The sequence below is a fragment of the Podarcis cretensis genome (assembly GCF_951804945.1).
Source record: "Podarcis cretensis genome assembly, chromosome: 1".
In the NCBI taxonomy this organism is placed as follows: domain Eukaryota; kingdom Metazoa; phylum Chordata; class Lepidosauria; order Squamata; family Lacertidae; genus Podarcis; species Podarcis cretensis.
In genome coordinates, this window is record NC_137170.1 from 88,969,371 (window position 1) to 88,991,066 (window position 21,696).

A 21,696-nucleotide genomic window follows, 5' to 3' on the forward strand; every position below is an offset into this window, starting at 1 on the left:
TGCAAGTAGATAAATAGGTACCACTCCAGCAGGAAGGTAAACGGCGTTTCCGTGCGCTGCTCTGGTTCACCACATGACCCGGGAGCTGTACGCCGGCTCCCTTGGCCAGCAAAGCGAGATGAGCGTGCAACCACAGAGTCGTCTGCGACTGGACCTAATGGTGAGGGGGTCCCTTTACCTTTACTAATAGCAACACCGTGTGACTGTTTGCAATAATCTATGTGCCTTCTCCTGTACAGCAGTGGAGGCTGCTGTATTTGGGCAAGTGGGACATTTCCCCATCAGCTTCAACCTGCTCTCAGCCACGCCCCCCAACTGCTACCTTCTTATCTGCAACCAGTCCTGGTTATCTTTTTATTTTTTATTTTTATAAATTTAAAACAACAACAACAAATCAATGCAGCATTTCACAATTAACAGTAAATTAACACTGGGATTTCCCTTCACCCTTTCATGGTTTTCCTGAATTTTCAAATATTGCTGCATATTGTAGTTATTCTATTCCTTATCTCCACCACAGTTTTCTCAGGTACAATTTTACCACTGTCCTTGTTCAAAGCCTACTTGTGTTTTAACATGTTTACAAAGGTTTTAAAGTAATCCATGAAGGTTTCCCACTCTTCCTTAAAGTCTGTCTTATCCTTATCTATCAATATTCTATCAATTTCAGCTGCCAGTCCTCTTTAGTAGGTGCCCCCACATCTTGCCATTTTTGTGCATATAGTATTCTTGCCTCAGTTGTTGCCTATAAAAATAAATTCATCTGGTGTTTTTTTTTTTTTTGTAGTCCTGGTTATCAACTTCCTCATTCTCCTTAGTCTTGGTGTAGCCCTTATCAAATCCAACAGGGAGGAGGATGGGGGACAGTGCTAGACTTAGGTGGAATCTAGGTAAAGGTAAAGGGACCCCTGACCATTAGGACCAGTCGTGGCCGACTCTGGGGTTGCGGCGCTCATCTCGCTTTACTGGCCGAGGGAGCCGGCGTACAGCTTCCGGGTCATGTGGCCAGCATGACTAAGCCACTTCTGGTGAACCAGAGCAGTGCACGGAAATGCCGTTTACCTTCCCACCGGAGCGGTACCTATTTATCTACTTGCACTTTGACGTGCTTTCGAACTGCTAGGTTGGCAGGAGCAGGGACCAAGCAACGGGAGCTCATCCCGTCGTGGGGATTCGAACCTCCGACCTTCTGATCGGCAAGTCCTAGGCTCTGTGGTTTAACCCACAGCGCCACCCACGTCCCTAGGTGGAATCTACACACATATAAAAAACGCTGTGAAAATGCTTTTTTAAAAAACGTTTTGAAAAACACATTGAATTTGGCATAGCTCACTGTCGCCTTCTAGTGCCACATTTGTATATTGCACTTTACAACACATTTAAAACTTTTTATTTGCAGCTGTATAAAGTAAAGGTAAAGGGACCTCTGACCATTAGGTCCAATCATGGCCGACTCTGGGGTTGCAAGCTGAGTCCTGTGTTGGCTCTGCCTGTCATTGGCTTTGGCTCTACCTGTCACTGACTCTGGCACCACCTACTGTTGGCCTCCCTGCCTCCTGCCCCACCAGACCCAGTGGTCACGAGTTGCCACTGTGAACATTAAAAAAAAAGGTTCAGCAAAGGACCTGGCAAAAGAGATGGGGTTGCTTCTTTGACAGAACTTTTGTACACTGAGGTCCAGCACCGAGGGCCTTCTGGCAGTTCCCTCACTGTGAAAAGCGAAGTTACAGGGAACCAGGCAAGGGGCCTTCTTGGTAGTGGCGCCCACCCTGTGGAACGCCCTCCCATCAGATGACCTAGGAAAAAACAACTACCAGACTTTTAGAAGACATCTGAAGGCAGCCTTGTTTAGGGAAGTTTTTAATATCTGAAGGACTATTGTATTTTAATATTTTGTTGGAAGCCGCCCAGAGTGGCTGGGGAAACCCAGCCAGATGGGCAGGGTATAAATAATAAGTTGTTGAGGTTGTTGTTGTTACAGTATTATTATTATTATTATTATTACTATTACTACTATTATTCTCTTTTGAGTGTGTGTGTGTGTGTGTGTGTGTGTGTGTTTAATATGACAGTAGTGTTAAGCAGGTATAAGTTCTTATTCTTTTTGCTTATTTCACTTAAATGAAAGAACTTGACTCAGAGAGAGAAAGAACCTACCTATGAGCATGCACAGTTAGGGAGGGCTACTGTTGCCCTCTAGTGGTTGCTTAGATAGTAGAGAAGTTTGAGATGAGTGTGTGCCCTTTCATCAATTCAAAATGCATCTTTAGTTACCTGCAAGGTGTGATGTACTCATTCCAAGAGCCAAGGCCAATCTGGTTGAGGGATGGGTATAGGATACAAAGGAGCATAAGGCCCCTGTAACCTTAAGAGCTGAACAGAAGATGGGGTTGCTTTTCTCATCCCTACATGGCATGATGTTCCTGCTCAAATCCCTTCTTGTACCTGAATATTAGAGGAACAATCAAGAGTCCTTTGCATCTGGTCACCAGGCACAGCCCATCCTTGAATCTGTCCAGATGTGTATAACTCCCCAGGTAAAGAGTCAATGGCCTGAAAAAACACCAACATTAAATTTTTAATTTAATTTAAAAACAAAACATAAAACAGGACCACAGATATTGAGGAGTTGTGCTGCTGATTATCAGTCACATCACACACAAAAAGTCTCCTGGTGCTCACAATATTCACATGACCACATTCCACTCAGGAAGGAAGTCTTCTGCCTTCTTCGGTAGAAAATAATGCACTTCTAAAAGACTAGAGAATGCAGAGTCCCTGTAAAAGATGCTTATCATTGAAAGGAAGTGTGCAGACCGTGAGCCATGCATGCGCGTGTGAGAGAAATAATTACTTTTTGTACAATAAAAGTGATTGTGCAAGAAGGCCCTTAATGTAAAAAGAGTTTTTTAATAAAATAAAAAGGAAATGGTGACTCTGGCGCCAGTCATTCACACAGCTGCCTGTGAATAAGACCTACTGGGAATGAATGGGACTTGCACACAGCTAATGATGTACAGGATTGCTGTCCTGGAACTATACTCTGTGCAATATAGACTGAACACTCATGGGGTGTGGGGAGAAAAAATTTGTCATAAGTAAAAAGGACAAAAGAAGGTAGATGTTTGCAGATGTGCTACCACTGAGCTACAACCCTTCCCTAAAGGAGGACCATCCTAGTACTATACTTTGTGAGGAGATGCTTTCTTGCCTCAAGAGTATACAGTAGTGAAAGCCCTGCTCAGGGGAGCTACTGCCCTGGCTGGTCATCCACCAGTGATGCAGCTTCTGTCCTCAACCCTCCACTGCAAAACGAAGAGGCCTCTTAGTCCAGAATCAACTAATGCATGTGGTGATGCCAGCTTTATGAATTCAGGCCTGAGAATTCTCGGCATTCTTTGAATACTCCTGTTATCCCTCTCCTTTCCTAGCTGCAGAGCTCAGTTTCTTTGCTTGTGTGTCTTGTGGTGACATTGGATTTCCCCCAGCCTGAAATTCAATTTTGAGGACGCTGGGTTTTTGTTGTTGTTGTTATTACAGGAATCAGCCTCCAGTGACCAAATCAGACTCTGGTATCTGTTTTGCTATCCTTTGACTAAATATGAAATCTGCGTTGTCTAGCTCTCTCTCTCTCTCTCTCCCCCCGCCCCCCACCGGATCCCTGCACCACTGCCACTTCCCCAGGCCTCCCTTATGATTAAGCCTTTGCTCTCTTAGACCATTGTGCGAGTTAATTACTTAAATAACAAAATTGCTGGGCTCCCAGTCAAAAAAAGACTTTGGAATCATTGCCAACAGCTTGTCTGAAGCCTCATCTGCAAAACGGTTTCTGCTGTGTCAGGACTGGGATCCCAAATGACAGTGATGATATTGTAAAGTGAATGATTGGGACACGCTGCTCTCTTAGGCATCCATGTTATCCAACTATCCCTAGGAAGATGCAGTAGAAAATCAGGATACTTTTTTTTTGGGGGGGGGGGAATGGAATGGGGCAAAAAAACAAACAAACCCTACAACTCTCTCCCTGTATGGATAGAATGTGTAGCAGCTCTCTCGGTAATGTTCTTCTATGATGCAGGAAAGAATGTGGTGCATGTTTTTGCAAAGACCTATTTGTCTCATTCATATTTCTACATTTTTGGAAGTATATGATTTTAAAAGCACATCAAAAGCACACTGGCCCAGTTTGGCTCCACCGTTCATGAGTCTCAGGCTTGCAAGGTCTGCTTCCCCCCACTTTCTTTAGTTTAAAAGTGGAAGTGTCTAAAGTTTCCTGTTACATCTGAACTTGGGGAAACTCTGGTTAGGTTAAACTCTGGTTATCAAATATGTTAGGTTCATAAACTAAGGACTGATGCAGACTTGTTTGAAGATAGTTTAAACCAGGGATTGGGATCCTGTGGTCCTCCAGTTGTTGTTGGCACTTCAACTCCCATCAAGCTAAAGCCAGCGTAGCTAATGGCCAAAGATGATGGAAGAGCACAGGTCCCCCACCCTTAGTTTAAATTAACCATAGTTTCTCTGAGTTCAGATGTCACAGGGAATTATGTTTAGTTTTACAGCATAATCTTCCAGTTTCCTCCTTGTGCCCATGCCAGAGAAGGAGGCAGAGGGTGTGGTGTGCAAGCTTGAGGACTGTGTAGGTTGATGCATATAATGCTAAACCATAGTTTAGCATTTACATCCAAAAAGGCCCAGTGTGTAAGTCTCCTTACTTATGGGAGACTTTGGCTACAATCCTGTACACTTTTACCTGGAAGTACCATTAAACTCAATGGGACAGAATTCTGATTAGACAACAACATCTTAACACAAATAAAAGAATAAAAGAGCAGAAATGTTTGAAGCATAAAACCATTGCCATCAGAGTTTAAAAGGCCTGGTGGGGGAGAAATATTTGCCTGGTGCTGAAAAGAAATATAGTATGTAGTTGCAGCAACAAGGACAACCTTCTCTTTCAGTCACCACCTCTAATGGCAGGGGCACTTGGGGGTGGCCCTCCAAGAATTCCCTCAGTGTAGACAAATGTGTGCACATGTGTGCATTTGTGTGAGTGCCACTCAGTGCCATTGGACAACAGGCAATGCATTTTTTTTTCAGAGACTAAGCTAGAAACATAAAACACTCTCTTCTACCAAGTCAGATTATTTGTCTTTCTGGCTTAGTATTGTCAACCATGGTTAGCAGTAGCTCCCTTATGGCAGCGAGGAAGAACCACTAATCTGCAAATCGGATATGGTCTGTGAAAATGGTCCATGCATGGCAACTTGGCTCATGAACATGGTAGGCTGTCTTCAAGCTGCATGGCTACTTCTAATTTGGCCCTGTCTCTCTTTGCCAGGGTCAGCGTCAGCACCTGGCATCCCTTAGTAGCTGCCAGGGCCACAAAAGGGACCCACCACTGGTGCCTGCTCTGAGACCTCTTATTAAAAACCCTAAACACCCAACCTGGCATGCCAGGTAGCCCCAGCCAGGTGAATACAGGCACAACTCAAATTCCCCAGACTGTCTCTGTCATAGTGTAGTGTAGCTCCAGGACACTGCAAGAAATTAAAATGGTGTTTGGGCCAAGCTGCTTGGCATTATTAGAGAGGCAGCTGACTGATTCTGGTAAGTCTGCCACAGCCTACCAACAGAGGGCTTGCCAAAGGGCACATTGCCCAGGGCCCTCTAAAATCTGGCACTGGCCAGAGCACAGCGAGGTGGCTGCCTCAAGCAGTTGAGTCTGGGGTCTTGTGAAAGGGCAGCAAATTGATAGCAATTTAATTTCACTGTTGTTGTATTTGCTGAGGCACTTGTGGGATTTATGGTCACCTGTGTCAGAAGAACGCAGCCAACCTTAATGGCCTTGAGCAGGGGAGAGGGGTGCCATTAGCTGTTCCTCCTCAGGCAGCAGAACATATTGGACTGGTCCTGCAGCTGGCCTTGTTCTCTTACATCCTTGATACGCTTCTCTTACCAGTGGAGGCTGCTTCAATCTCAATGACCCATCAGTCTCAACCTGCCCTCAACCGGACCCTCCCTGTCTGCTTTCTTTCTCACAGCCAGTCTAGTAAGCAGTCCTGCCTGTCAGCTTCCTCTCCCTTAGTCTCCGTGCTGCCCTTATATAACTCAGTAGAGAAGACAAAGGAGACGAAACTAGAATCAGTTTGCTCTGCCTGTCATTGGTTATGTTGCCCCCTACTGTCAGGCTCCCTGTCTTCCACTCTACCAGTCCCAATGGGCACTGGGCACTGCAGACTTGCTTCCTTCTCTCCTCATCAGAAACAGGACACATCTTTAAATAAGATGGTTTAATGGCCTGGCAGCTGTGTTAAGCCCCCTTATTGGTGGGTGCAGGGGAGATCTCGGCCTATGGTTCCCCTCATGCATATGCACAGGGGGTGGGGAAAAGCTTAAAGGAGCTGCTCCCCTCCTCCCCGTTCCCAGTTGAAGGCAGAGGACGGCTGTGCGTCCTTGGTCAGAGCGCAAAATTAAATTAGTTGGGCCTGAGCTCTCTGGAGACAATAAAGCAAATGGGCCAGTGCTGGAAGAAGAGGGGGAGGGGTTCTTGAGCAAGGGCTGTGTGAGGCCTTGCTGGCAATTCCCTGATTAAAGTGCCTGGCAGAGTAATTAGCCAAGTGTTCCTGAGGCGAGGCCAGGCCTAGGCCACAACTCTGTCAAGAGCAATGTCAGCTTCTGCGTTCCTAGTTCCAATGCACCAGGCTGCAGCAGATGGGAAAGAAACAGGACCTCCTCTTAACCCGCTTGGTTTAATAGTTCTGGAAAGGCATTGGTGCAATAAATAGTCAGGGAGAACTGGCACCTCTCTGAAGGAAATAAGAGGCAAGCTTGTCACCTGTGTACGTTGTTGCATTGAAATGAATGCAGAAAGTGAAGTTGTCCATTGCCTGGTGTTGAGGTCAAGCTGGACTGCCATCTGGCATGTTTCAAACCAGGCTGCCTGTAGTTTCTCTTCCTCCCTCCCTCTTGTTTGGTTCCCAGGCAGATTTTATTCACCATTCATTCACTCACTCACTCTGCGAGGGGTTTGGCAACTTAACATCTGTGAGGAGAGTGATGGTGATGAGGTCTTTGGTAGCAGGGTCATTCAGAAGATGCAGGGATGGGCTAGCATTCGGATTCGTGGTAGCCTCAACATAATCTGGGCCCTCTGGACACTATTGGCCATCATAAGGATACCCTGCTCTGAATGACAAGAGGCATTTGAGAGCATTGTGGCTCCACTTCAGCTTCTTAGGCTGCTGCATGTTGGGAGTTCACCACATTTCTAAACTGAAGTGTTCTAGGCAGCAGCCAATGACCAGTTTCTTTACTGGAAACATCATGAATGTTTCTAGTTGGTGCCACTAGAGCTTTGACTTGAGCAGCTGTTCAAGATACAACACTCAGAAGAGGAGCAAATGCTGAATCCAACATGAAGGATAGCTTAGGACTCAGGCATTGTGGTAGTTGCAAGGCATATTGTGCAACTGGACTTCAGGTGGCTATGGAATAGGAAATAACACGTCGCCCCAAAGGAGGAAATGAATCACATAAAAAGAAACAGAAAGAAGACAAAAGAGGACATAGATCTGCATAAATCTGCAGGTGCTAATTAATACATATAGATGCCATTTTGCAAATCATTTATATAATTTAAATTGAAATACAATGCATCTCACTACAGCAGGGAAGACTGTGACCAGGTGATCTAGCAGATGGTAGTGAGAAGAAACTAATACAAACAGGAATACCTGATTATATCCTGACCTGGCCTCAGTTATCTATGCTCTAATAACCTCTGGGTTAGACTACTGCAATGCATTATATACAGAGCTGCATTTGAAGATTGTTCAGAAACCAATGTTAGTTCAGAAAATGGCTACAAGACTCAGTGTGACATATTATGCCAATGCTGCACTGCCTACACTTATCCATTGTGCTCTGTAGTATGTAGGGTAGGGCACATTGTAATGAGGCAGGAAGTGGGTATAGCTTTACTACATGTTAAAGAGGGAAGGGAGGAACTGGATACTGAGTTGCTATTTTGGGGAACAGGCCTATACTGATTCCTATAAGATGCCATTCCACCCTGATAAAAAACCTGAGCAGGTCAATGCCTGCTGCTGCAGGCAGAGGTCATGGATGTCTGCAGACAGAAGCTTAGTATTCTGCACACTTTGGCTTGGAGGGAAAGATCCAGGTCAGACCCAGTAGCAGTGCAGCGCCAAAGCTCCTCTCTGTGCCAGTAGGTGGCCTGCGGGTTTTTGTGCTGTGCTTGCATTCCCTGGCAATGTAATCAGTAGAGCTGATCGCAACAGCTCAGCTTAACACCTAGCACTGAATTGCTTAAGGGATGCGAGCAGTGTGTGAGTCTTATATGGGCCATACAAATGAATTATCCAAACGTGGACCCCTGTCTTTGTTCATCTGCAAGAAATGGGCTCTTGACAAGAGAGAATTAGACTTGAGGCTGGCCTAGCCCAGGAGCTCCTTTATGAGAGCTGCCCTATCCTTTGTTGTTATGCTGTGCTGAATACATCTGGTGGAACACAGTGGCTAAGAGGCTGAACAGTGAACTAGTAAATTATTAAGGCTATCAGTGGATTATTAAGGCTATCAATAGTTACTAGCCATGATGGTCACGTCAGAAGCAGTATGCATCTGAATACTAGTTGCTGGGGAGCACAAGTGGGGAGACTGCTGTTGTGCTTCAGTCCTGGTTGCAGGCTTCCCATAGGCATCTAGTTGGCCACTGTGAGGAGAGGACATTAGACTAGATGTAAATCCCCTAGTCTGCTCCTCATCTCTATGTTGAACCTGCCCAAAGCGGCCAATATTCATTCAGCCCACTCACCCAGCATCCTCAAGGTGGGAGATGGCAATAATATTGCTGACCTATCTTGCAAAGCTGTTGTAAGGCGATGACTGAGATAATGCACACAAAATAAATTGAACTCTCTAAAGTGCTACACAAATGCTAAGCATCTGCAAGTGCAAAATGCAATGGGCAGTTGCAAGCCTACCTTTAAGCAGGAGCGGGAGGGGTAACCTGCTGCCCTTAGCCTAACTGCATTCTGATTGGCCAGTGTCATGAACTGGCAGGACGGCAGGGAGGAGGAAGAGGATCCTGGTGAGGGGTATAGCCATGACTGGGGCACACCGGGGCAGGCTGGGGATGGAGAAGGAGAGGTTGGTGTAGAAAGTACTCATGGGGTGATGGAGGGTGGTGAGGGGATGGAGGTCAGTGCACAGGAACCAGAGCAGCAGGACTCATCACCAGAGCCAGAGGGGCTCCTGTCTTCCCAAACATGGCAGGCTCTGAGGTGTAAGGAGCAGCGGGAGGTATGCTGTAGGAGGCTGAGGCAGGCAAGGGCCCACAGCCCAGCTCATTAGCTGCCCAGGTGGGGCTCACTAGCTCTGGTGATTCCTCAGCTGGAGTAGACTCAGAACAGGTGAGGGTTACAGGGAAGCAGAGCTGAGCTGCTGTGTCTGCTTAGCTTCCAACGTTGGTTGGACCATGGCTTGGATGGTCCAGGGAGCTCTTTGGGGCTATGCCTGTGTGGGACTGACTTCCAGGTGCCCTGACCTCCAGATTGGCTGCAAAGGAGTTGTTGGCCTGCTGGAGTGTTTGCTAGCCACTGCTGTGGGATTGTGCACTCCAGTGGGACTTGCCGCCAGGTACTCCATGGTTCAGGACAGGCAGGGACACACTTAGGGGTTGGGTAGGTTGGCTCCTGGCAAAGGCGCAGGCCCAGAGGAGTGCAAAAATTGTGTCTCTACACCCTGGCCCAGAGCGGTTAGGAAAATAGTTTCAGGCAAGAAATGCACCCCATTCTCTGCTAGGTTGCTGGGAGGCGATCCTTCCCACTCGTAACTGAATGCTTTTACACCTGCTCTTCCTCCAAATTGGCAAGAGCAGCCTTCATATAGGGCAGGTGGGATTTGGAGTCCAACATCTGGAAGACCACAGGTTCTACCACTTTAAGGGGCCATGAGACTCTCAGTAGTTTTTACTGCAACAGATTAACACAGCTACTCTTTCGGAAATGATTCCTATTTTAAAACAACTCCTTGCACTTAAAACAACTAAGTGACATCACAACTGAACCAGCCAATCCTAATCTTTCTTAACTGAGATTGCCAGGATCAAGTAATTTTCAAACTTAGACTACAATCCTATCATCACTTACCTGGGATTAAGCCCATTTGAACTCAATGGGGGTTAATTCTGAGTAGCCCTTATAGGATTGTGTTGTTAATTTCTAAGAGACAGATCTTACTTTTCACATTTAGGTAGGTATCACAGAATGACCTAAGGCAATGGCATACATAACGTCAGCAGAGTAGGTCTGCCAGGGCTCACATATGGGGAAAGCTATGAACTATTAAGTGAGAAGAAACAGTCCAGTAATTAGACTATTGTTTTCTTTGGCCAGGAAGAAACAGTAAACCAAGCAGGCCTTTGTACAACAAGGGACGTGACCAGACAGGAAATGGGCAATTTGCATGAGACAAGCTAGGTCAGGGGGAAAAAAAGACTACTGGGGAATGCAGTTTTATATACAAACTCAGATGCAGCTTTTGGTGGTCATGCAACATGGAGATTCCTGAGACAAGAGAAAAACAGGAACAAAATTCCAAAATGTCATCTAATCTATGCCCACATTACCAGTAAAGGTAAAGGTAAAGGTACCCCTGCCCGTACGGGCCAGTCTTGACAGACTCTGGGGTTGTGCGCCCATCTCACTTAAGAGGCCAGGGGCCAGCGCTGTCCGGAGACACTTCCGGGTCACGTGGCCTGCGTGACATCGCTGCTCTGGCGAGCCAGAGCCGCACACGGAAACGCCGTTTTTACCTTCCCGCTGGTAAGCGGTCCCTATTTATCTACTTGCACCCGGAGGTGCTTTCGAACTGCTAGGTTGGCAGGCGCTGGGACCGAGCAGCGGGAGCGCACCCCGCCGCAGGGATTCGAACCGCCGACCTTTCGATCGGCAAGCCCTAGGCGCTGAGGTTTTAACCCACAGCGCCACCTGCGTCCCATACATTACCAGTACACTTGGTCTAAAACAAAAAATACAAGGCCATGGTGAATAAAACTAGTAGTCCATTCAACCAAGTTTGTTTTGAACCCAATAAACAGGTTCCTTGCTTGCAGGTTTCCCATAGGCATGTGGTTGGCCATTGTGAGAACAGGATGCTGGACTAGATGGGGCACTGGTGTAACCCAGTAGACTCTTCTTAGACAAGTTGGCATTAACACTTGTTGACTGTCCTCTGGAACAGTCCAGTTAGCAAAGCTTGGTGGGTCCTATCTTTTGCCTGTTGTCCCATCCATTCTTCTGTGACTGGTAGGAGACTGGTGCTTCCAAGGACTGTACACTGGTGAATTCCTCACAGTTCTCTTTCCCTACTAACCAGCAGAGTCTGTCAGTCCTGTGTTTTGCTGCAAGGTTAACTTGCAGCTGTGAACCAACAGTTCAACTTGCACTGCTGTTAATAGGCATTAGGTTTATAAGCCAGTATTGCAGCATGCTGCCTGGGACCTAGAGATCATTACAGTGAAATAATAATAATAATAATAATAATAATAATAATAATAATAATAAATTTATATACTGCCCTATACCTGGAGGTCTCAGGGTGGTTCACAGAAGAAAATCAAAGTATAAAACCACAAAATACATAATCAAAATAAAAGCAACAACCCAGTAACCCCCCCAACCCCACATTTTAAAAAGGCATAGGATGTCAATTAAATCAACCAAAGGCCTGGTTAAAAAGGAATGTTTTTTCCTGGCACCTAAAGGTATAATGAAGGCACCAGGCGAACTTCCCTGGGGAGAGCATTCCACAGACAGGGAGCCACTGCAGAGAAGGCCCATTCTCATGTTGCCACCCTCCAGATCTCTCAAGGAGACACATGAAGAAGGGCCTCAGAAGATGATCTCAGGGTCCAGGTAGGTTCTTATGGAAAGAGGCGGTCCTTGAGGTATTGCGGTCCTGGTAGAGCATCTGCTTTTCATGTACAGCATCCCAGGTTTGATACCTGGCATTTTTGAATAGGTTGGGAAATACTCCTGCATAAAACTTGAGAGGGCCATTGCCAGACAGTGCAGATGGACCAATTGTTTGAAACCATATAAGGAAGCTTCCTATGTTTCATCAGCCAACATTTTTATGGCATCCAACATTAGTTTAATTTTAAAGGATGACTGGGTGACTCTTAAAAGCAACTTGACTTTTGGGAATCCTGCTGACAGAAGTTTAGTCTTGATAGGTTATATGGCTTCCAACTGGAGGGCTGTTTGGAATGTGGGTTAGGATCAAGAGGCAAATCTACTGAATCTGGTAGTTTTGGTCTCGGCAAATACATTGGCAGAACACAAGTCCCCTTTTCTTGTTGAGGGGACACAGTTGGGACTTGGCCTACATTTAACTGAGGTGGTTGTTGTTGTTTTACTTCTGTGTCTTTGGTCAAATCCATGCCATATTTTCCTTTGTTGGCAGTGAAGACTTAAATTAGCATCTACTGAAGGAACCTTGTCACGGGCTATCACTGACCTTGTCCATCATGGTGCAAAATAGCTCTTTTTTTCTGGAACGGTACATCCTAACTGATGCATGTCCTATTCCTGCTGAGGTGCCCTGGTTTTTGTGCCAAACACCATCACAGCAAGTATTTGATGACATCAGGTCCTCTTAATTGAGTCTGTGCCCTGTGATGCTGCCAGGGCAGGATTTGGGGGCAGAAGTCCAGGGCCTCACTTGGCAGAAAGAGCAGGAGGGGCTCCCAAATGCAACAGGACTGACTTGCCACATTTTGATGTAAGTGACAGTACTGTCCAAAAGGGGACCCATGTATGATCACTGAATCCAATCACATTCTCTCATCACTTACCTGCACTACCGAGTCTGTGCCTTTCTTCTGTAGCCTTATCTCTCTTTTCCCCAACTCTTCCCCCTCACCATCTATTTCTTGTCTGCATGGCTTGTCTGCTGCCCAGACGTGCCTCAGAACCAACTGAGATTAGCAGGGACCTCCTTTTTGGGATGCTTCCAAACTGTGAGCCAGTGAGCCAGTTGGATTCAGATAAGCTTCCAGCCAGCAGCAAATCAACATGTGCCCAAAAGCCAGCATTGTTTCTCATCCTTGGTTAGAGCATGAGTGCATGAGGAATGCTGGGCTGAAAGCTTATACAGCCCGTTTGGTGGTTCATTGAAAATTCAGATACATTATTGGTTCAGAATGAGGCAGCGTGGTTCTTGAAAAAAGAACTGGATGTAGCCAATAGGGAGCAGGCTGCATCTGTGCCTGCATTAGCAACAAGTTGCTTGAAATCTCCTTGTGATGACCAGTGTGATAACCTGCAACATCCTTGTGTAGTTTGAGGCTTTAAGCCATTTTCAGATATCCAATGTGGATCCAGTGTGTGCTGCTGACTCTCAACTTTTGTGGATCCCTGCCCATCTGGGTGGGACCCAGGAGAAGGAAGGAACAATGTTGGGTGCAGAGTCCCTGCATTCCTGTTCTGCTATACCCTTCTATAGCACTGTTGCCACAGAGCATGCTTTGTGTTGATGCAGCCTGCTTTGATGTACCCTGGTTGCATGTGTGCATTTGCACACTGCCTTGAGCCTGCAGCCTTGGCGTAAGTGTGCAGCTTTAGCAAGGCAGCCACTCTTATTGGCCCTCTCCTCCAAATTTCTCAACTGAGATGTCCCACATTTTACTTCATATTTTTTTTAAAGCCTTACACCACTGACTTTGCAGAGTTCCACCTGCTCCTGCGTCCTTGCCTCTTCACGCACACGCCTCCAACTCTGATGGCCCTCAAAGCCAGGACTCGACGGGTTGAACTGACAAGCCGTTCCCCCTCCCTTTCCTAGCGCCCCTCAACGACGCTCCTCAGACATCAAGGCTAAACGCGTGCATCTATGTGTATGCACAGATCCCACTTACTTCTAATTGATACAGGATCACGAGTGTCATTTACGCAGCTCTTCAGAGTGATATGTTGCTAACTGGTTAATTAAGCATGGCAAACCTAGAGACCGGATTGTGGCAACGAACTGGGGAGGTCAGGAGAAGGAAATCACGTACCCATCGAAGAGGGGCGCATTACTAAGGGGGCGGGGGTGTCGATCAGCCATCGATGGAGATGTTTGATGCGCGGGGGGGGGGGGGAGAAGAGAGGGAAGACGCTGCGCTTTAATCATCCACGAGCAGAACATTTGGGGATGGGAGCGAGACCCAGGGCTGGTGTTCCCCTCCCTTAAAAATCCCTCCGTCGTTGAGGCTCCCACGGCGAAGGGGGAGGCGTCGATTATCGTTTGGGAGCAAGAGGTGAAGGCTGAGCGACTCGCAGGATCGATTAGGGTTAACGCCGCGGGGAGGGGGAGGGACCGCTGGCCAGCCCTCGACGCAGGCCAGGCCAGGGCAGCGCTGTCCTTCGCGGTCCGCTTGGGCAGGTTCGGGTCGCGGCTGCGGCACGTGCGTCTCCGCCCTCCCCCCCGTCGCCACCCCCCAGCAGCGCGCGGCCCGAACTCGGAGCGCTCCCCGGCGGCTTGGAGGAAGCTGATCGAGGCAGCGCCGCGTCGCCCTGCGCCCCTACGCGCACTGCGGGGTTGGAGAGTCCGCGCTACCGTTTGCGGCTGCCGGAGAGGCGCGCGAGCTGGCGGGCGCGGGGGGGGGGGGGCGGGAGGTGAGAAGGAGGAGGGAGAGGAGGAGGGGGGCGGTGTCGCCGCCACCGCCGCCAGCGCTCAGCAGGTCGGGAAGCCGCGTGCGGCGGGTCAGTGCTGCGAGGGGAATCCATCCGGCCGGCACCGCCGCCCCGCAGGGTCCTCGCCCCTCTTTTTGCCTCCCGCCGCCGGCGCCGCGGCGCGCAGGGCTCTGCAGAGGCTGCGATCGACGAAGCAAGGGGGACGCGACGCGCCTGCACCAACCCCGGCTGTCGCTCGCCTGCCCGCGTCCCTCTCTCCCCTCTCCATTTTCCTCCGGCTGGGAAGGACACCCCCCTCACTCCCCATCCCGCTCCTCGGTCGCCTCCGGGTGGGGGCTGGAGTGTGAACGGGGATTCCCACTTCGGGGCGAAGCGGGATCCCTCGCCCGGCAGCAGCAGCAGCAACGATGACGCGCCTGAGCTGGTGCTTCGCTTCCCTGATCCGCTGGGGAAAATACTTCTTCTCGTGCTTCCTGCCCCTGCGATTCTGCCTGCACCGGGAGGTAAGCGGGGCTGCATTGGCTGGGGGTGGGGGTAGAGATGGCGGCGTCACCTCGAAAAAGCTGCGTAGTGTGAGGGAGTTCCGAGTTAACTGGCGAGAAGAGCCCCCCACGCCACCCGCAGCAGCGCGATCATGAAGGCACATCGGATCCCCCTCCCCAGTCGAGTTTTCCCCGGTCCTTTCCCCGCGTGCGCTGCAAAAAACTGGCTCGTGCCTTGATTCTTCAGTTCACCGCCCCCCCCCCTTCTGCACAGGCTTAGTCGTCTGCCCACCAGGCGTGCTTGCCTCGCGGCCACCAAGTCCTCTGCAACCGCTGCCCGACCGTGCTCTGCCCAACTCTCCCTTGGATGCATGCACACGCACACAACCGTGACATGTTCGCTGGCTCGCAGACTGCAGAAGCGCCCTCGTGCTCATCAGCTGCTGAGAGCGGGACATAGTCGCTGTAACATGGAGCACTGCTCACGCACGTCTCAAGCCACTTAAGGCTTATATACCCTTTAGCACACACGCACTCTCTACCATGCACTTGGATCTCTGCACACCCACCAGTTCACCAACATAATGCACCTCTCTTTGGCTCCTGACAAATTTACACAGGTTCCTACAGCAGAAATGGGGGGAAAGGCAACTTGCTCCTGAATTCAGCGATTCCATTGCCCAGAAGGAGCCAGGTGCAGAAGGCACACAGTCTAAGTGCTGGGGGTGGGGGGTGGGGGGCTACTGACCAATCTTCTCCTGCCTGATTTGCACATTGGTTATACAGTCAGAGAGATGCTTCTGCTGGCTGCTCCAAGGGCCTGTCTCACCCTCTCCACACACCTCACTTATCCTATTGCCTGATTGCTTCCCAGGCTCTTTCTTTCCTGGCTCCCTTTGGGAATGTCACCAGCAGGGGACCAGGAGAGATGATGCTGTCTGGAGCTGCCATCAGTTTGCTGCTGCTGCTGCATTGTTGGGAAGGTTCTGAACAAAAGGGCTGCTGCTGGTGAAAGCTACCCAGATATATATAACAGGTGGGGGGAGGTAGGCAGGATTGCAAAGCAGGTTCCAGGTGGCTGTTGTCCAGTATTAAACTGCACACTAAAGACCACACTCAAATCAAATGTAGGCATATACAGTATAGGGCCCTGCAGTGATTCTGCTTCAGACCTGCCCTGCGAAGTGACTTGTGTCCTCCCTGAGCCAGCAGGGGGTGACACATCACAGCAACATACCACTTGTTACTTGGGTATCCCAGAGACAGATGCTGGTTTCTGCATCTGTAAGAAGCCAGGCTTTTCTTTTCTCTTTGTAAAATCTCACCATATATCTTGAAGGAGAGCATGGTGACCGTGGTACAAGTAAAGGATCTGTCTATCTGGAGAACAGTCAGTGATGGAATGTCAGAAGTGTGTCTGTCCTGGGGAAATGATGCAGGGGGGGGAGAATTCCTTTGGAATGCTTCCCCCTTCCTCAAGCTCTGTGGAATGCAATAATAAAGTAAAATAAGACCAAGTTCTTCTAAACTATTTTTTTCTCCCGGCCTCTTTTCCTTCCTTCTCCCCCTCCCTTGATTTTTTAAAATGTTCTTCCTGGTTTCTCAGTCATGTCATCACCAGGGCAATGGGAAAGCAGCATGGGTGACCAGCAGCACCCTTTAGGACCCTCCAGCTCACAAGTTCCTCATGGAGCAGATTTGCAACCCACTCTGCTGTCTTTGAGCTGAGGGGGAAGGGAGTCGTTGGCCTGGCATCTTCTGAAGAAGCTCTCCTGGGAAGGGTTTCTGGTGAAGTTTGGGTGTGCATTTGGATGAGCCTTAAGGATGTTTTGGGCCCTGAACATTTTGAAGTGGAATTGGCTTGCCTTTGCAGCCATCTGAAGCTTGCTCTGTGTGTTGCCCCAAATGACTGCAGTTCCTGGTATTGAGGCTAGAGGAAGATACCTTCCCAGCACTGGTGACCCCTATGTCTCTTCCGCACCCCAATGTTTCAAGGCTCCCATGCTGAGTGTGCAGGAGCCAGGAAGGATTAGGGATATTCTTGTGGGTGGAGGGAGGGGGAGGAAGCTTTGCCAAGACGGTAGATGTGAAACACAACAGGGGAACATGGCATCATGAATCTGTTACTAGGGCTGTCCATACTCTGCAGTAAACTAAAATAAGATGAAAGTTCTGCACCAGTGAAACCCATATTCTGGCCTGTGAAGATCTGAATTCTGTGAATTGAATAAATTGAGCAGATGTGCATGTATTTGCTTATTTTGCATAATTTGTGCTCATAAAAAGGAAAAAACACACACGAAGCCTTCACCTTCAACAATTTAAAATCCTGCTTAGTCCTCTCTCAGGATGTGCAGATATCTTGCTAGCTCCTGCTCACAGTTAAGAGACCAAGAGAAAGCTGTGTGGTTATTTGTTCCTCTCCAGCAGGTCCCCCCCCCCCAAAAAAACCAAATTACATTCTTTTGTCATAACCACAGTTACAGAATATGTCAGTTCTCCCCACTCCCATGGTAACCAGGGTTAAGGCCACTATGGTTTCCTTTTAAACAAGTTTGTTAATCAGATTCAGACCCTGGTTTCAAGTTCTCATTAAAAAGAGAGAGAGGTTCACCTTAACCAGGGTTAATGTCAGTGATGACCAGTTCCTTAACAAAGGCTAAAGCAGGAGAGAGGAGTTTGCTGTGTGGACTAAGCATGCAGTCAACCTCAGCTGAAGTATCAGTAGCCAGTATTGTGGGAACCATAGTTGCAGCAGCACTGGCTCTCAGCTTCCTGACAGTTTGCCAATGTACTTTCAAGTCTATCATTGCAGTCCTAAGGCCCAGAAACTTTATTTGTAATGAAACCTGAGTTTCGTAAGAGACAAATTTTTATGTGGAATACCGGATTCCTTACTTACAATGCAGTGCACACAATACACAAAACCATGCTTGCGAAAGGCCATTGACTGCAATAAACATGCAGGCATTTCTCGTTTATTCTGGGGGATCACAGTATATTTCTTACAGCAATCACATTTGTTGCTGAAGAATCACACTTTTCCAACAACCAAGACAACAGTATTTTGTTTCTTAACTAATGTTCCTCTTGTATTGATGAATGCTGTGCAGAGAAAATGGTTGAATGAGTGTCATAAATACCTACTGGCTAGTGCCCATGCCATCTCTGATGATGTACCATATAACTTTTAATCCCTCCTGCTTGTGGTATTTTAAAATTTTAAAATGAGCCGGGGAAAGCTATCCCTCCTGCATCATAGCTATCATCTGTGTATTCTAGGGATCAGCAATTATAGCACCAAATGCAATCAAAACCCTCAACTGGGAGTAAGCCCCATTGACTTCAATAGGAGAAAGCAGATGTTAGGATAGTGCCGTAAGATGCTGGGAGAAGGGAAAGAGCACGTGGGACCCACAATTAGAGTGAGCAGTGTAGGTTGGAGTGGGAAAGGGGGAATGGAGAGTTTAATCTTCATGCTGGTATAAGCAGCCATATCTGTCCACCGGTGGAAACAGGATACTGGTCTGAATGGCCTGTAAGGAGCTCTAAAAGCTCAGGTTATCCAGCCCAAATTGAGGTGCACCATCAGAGCTGGAGGTGGGAGGAACTAGGAGGGCAGAATGCTAAAGAGAGAGCACCCCCCTTTTCAATCCCAGTGGTCTGAGACCCAGTGGTAGCTGCAGTTTCCTTCACAGAGCAGTGCTGTGTGGCAGGAGTCCCCAGCAGCAGCAGCAGGAAGAGGCGAAGGAGGCAACGGGCTTTTCTTCTTCCCTTTGCCCTTGCAGGGTCCTTTAGCAAAGTGGCTTGTTCCGACTGAGTGAAGCTGTTGCCTTGCACCACGGGCACTTTGCAGCCCAGCTTCCCTGCGCTGCCTCTTTTGTCATGATGATTAGCTCTCCCCTCTCTGCTTGCTTAGCAGGGAGTTTAGGGGCCAAGTTGTATTGCTGCTGCTGCTGAGAAGCTTCTGCCATCCTCACCACCACGCTGCAGTAGCTTTCCTGGGCTTCTGCTGCAGCCAAAGCAATGCCTCCGGAGATGGGGAGTGGATTGGGGAGGGGAGAGAGAGAAGGCAGCTGTTGTCTTTGGTGCAAGAAGTGCTTTGAGCAAATTGCTTAGCTGTAGGGTGTATAGCATAGGCCAAATTGGTTCCAGTGCAGTGGGACCACACAGGCTTGCTAGCAGACAGCAGTGAGGGGCCAGGGCATTTAGCTCATGCCTTCTCTCTCCACCCCAGAGCCCTTTGTGCTTGTTCTGCTTCTGAGGCCCTGAAGGGGGTGCTGTGCAGTGCAGTGACACTTGTGTTGCAGGGGGCTCAGGAGTTGTTTTCATCCAATTATTCTGGGGCAAGGGTAGGGAACCTGTGACCTTCCAGATACTGCTGAACTGCAGCCCCCATCAGCCCTGACCATTGGCCATGCTGGCCAGGGCTGGTTGTTGTTGTCTAATGATAGCTGGCAGGCACCAGGTTTCCCCTCCCATACCCCTGTTTGGGGGAACAGTGAATGTCCACTAAATTCTTGGTGGCGGACTGCAGGTCTCTGATGCCTCAGGCTCCCCTGGCATAACTCAAGGGATTTGGCTTGCATAATTGATTTATTTTATCATTTGTTGACAGTATTTATAACCTGCTCTTCACTGAATTTTTTTCCAACCCCAGAGTGGGGAAACAAAGTAATAAAAATAAACAGAGAAAAAACAATAGTATTCGCAGATTACAAAATCATATCAACAGGTCAGATAAACAACAAATTTGCCGTTCCGCCATGAGGTAGATGTGAAAAACTATGACAAAGATTGTAAGCATTCCAGTTTAACCAAATACCTGGGTAAAAAACAAACACAAGACATTCAAACAGATTAAACAACCATTGGTCTTAGCAAGAATCCCCACCCTATTTTTCACTTATGGGAGCCCACTCACTCCCCCTCTGTCTCTCACACAAAGAGGGCCCCACTCTGTGTCAACAGACTCACTCAGTGGCTTTTGAGCAATTTAAGATCTTTCACCCGCCTCCAACTCTCCATCCCATCCAAGCTCTCGCCCTGAGTGGCACAGAAGCATCACATTCCTTAGAGCAGGCCTGAGCCAAAACTGGGAGCAAGGGAGGCAATTTTGGCTCCTTGTTATCTGCAGCGCAGGGGCCACCAGAGGAAGTTGTGCTGAATGTTTTTCCAATGTGAAGCTTCAGTAGACCCCTGGGAGCTTCTGTGTTAATAAAGCCTGGATGTTGAACATGTGGGAGAAGGAAGAGAGGAGGGGCAGTTGTGATGTGAATGAGCATTGTGGCCAGTCTTGGACTTGCTGTCACATGGCTGAAGGTGGCTACAAATGTGAATGAAGTAAGAACTGATTTAAGAACTTGTGTGTAGAAACCAGCTTCAGTGTGGGATTTGGAATGGAAAAGTAACAAGGTAGGAGGGGGTGCTTAATCCCTTTCCCTTCCACTACATCTTCCTCTCGAGTCGCTTTCCCCCTTTGGTGTTCCAGAGACACCACTGTAAGAGTATTGCCGACCTGGAAAGCTGCTGGCTATAGTTGTGGTAGAATTGTTCCCTAGAAGAAGAAGCTAACTAGGTTTTCATTCATTCATTCATTCATTCATTCATTCATTCATTCATTCATTCATATGATTTATATCCCACTCTTTAGGCAATAAGGACAGCTCACGAAACAAAGAAACAGTAGTTAGACAGTGCAATTGTTGGTAACATATTATCCAACCTTTTGCATTCTATGTCTGTATGGGGAGAAAAGCCTACAGGCCACAATCTTGCATCCAAAAATGTATAACGCAGGCCTTTGGAGGGGGAAAGCTATACTGTGGTGGGTGCTTAACCCTGTCATCACCCATGGTTTCTCTGCCTGAATGCCTTCCCATCTCACAGGCATGCCTTGGCTGTGGGCAGGATTGGGTGCCCTTATATTTGGAACCAGGGTGGGTGAGTGAGAGGGACAGCTTTTGGGAAGAGGACGATATGGAGAGAAGTTGTGGATGGGGAAAGCATTAAGCACCCCGTCACTCCTCTGCTTCAGATCCCCCTTCTCAAGCTATTGTTTGTGATGCTGCACAACAGGGCACACAGTGGGTATATTTCTGCCCCAGTGATGCATGGGATTGCAAGCTTAGGTGACTCCTTCAGTCTCACAGGTATGCACTGGCTATGAGCACAGGTCTTGCTGCTGTTGTTGCTTTTAATGTTTATGTGCACTGCATTCACATGCGCTGGGGAGTGCATTTATCACTCACAGCTTCCCAGCCTGCAAATAACTGGCACAGAAATTGACCAAATGAATGTGTAGGGAAAATCCAGAGTGTAGGACGATAAGGAGATGGAACTTGACCTAAAAAATCCCTTTCCTTGTTTCACTAACCCCAGTGACCTTTTGCCTTGTAGCAAAAAGAAAGAGAAGAAAAATAGGTCACATATTTTAATATATGCTTTCATTTGGGTTGCATTTCAAAGGTTGCTTCCGGATGACCTGTTTATTGAGCATTCAGCCTGAT

General features: G+C 48.1%; 1 protein-coding gene across 13 annotated transcripts in view; it reads left to right on the plus strand.

Annotated features, from left to right (window-relative positions):
- The window catches only part of TNS1 (tensin 1), a 327,307-nt gene that overhangs the window by 19,163 nt on the left and 286,448 nt on the right, over positions 1-21,696 (plus strand). For 2 of the 13 annotated variants that reach the window (XM_079968279.1, XM_079968276.1), the window contains exon 1: positions 15,098-15,208. The exons of the other annotated variants lie outside the window; for them this stretch is intronic. In XM_079968279.1, coding sequence (XP_079824405.1) covers positions 15,113-15,208 — 96 coding nt within the window. In that variant the 5' untranslated portion in view covers positions 15,098-15,112. Of the gene's footprint in view, positions 1-15,097; positions 15,209-21,696 lie in introns of those variants that run through there. 13 annotated transcript variants of the gene reach the window in all.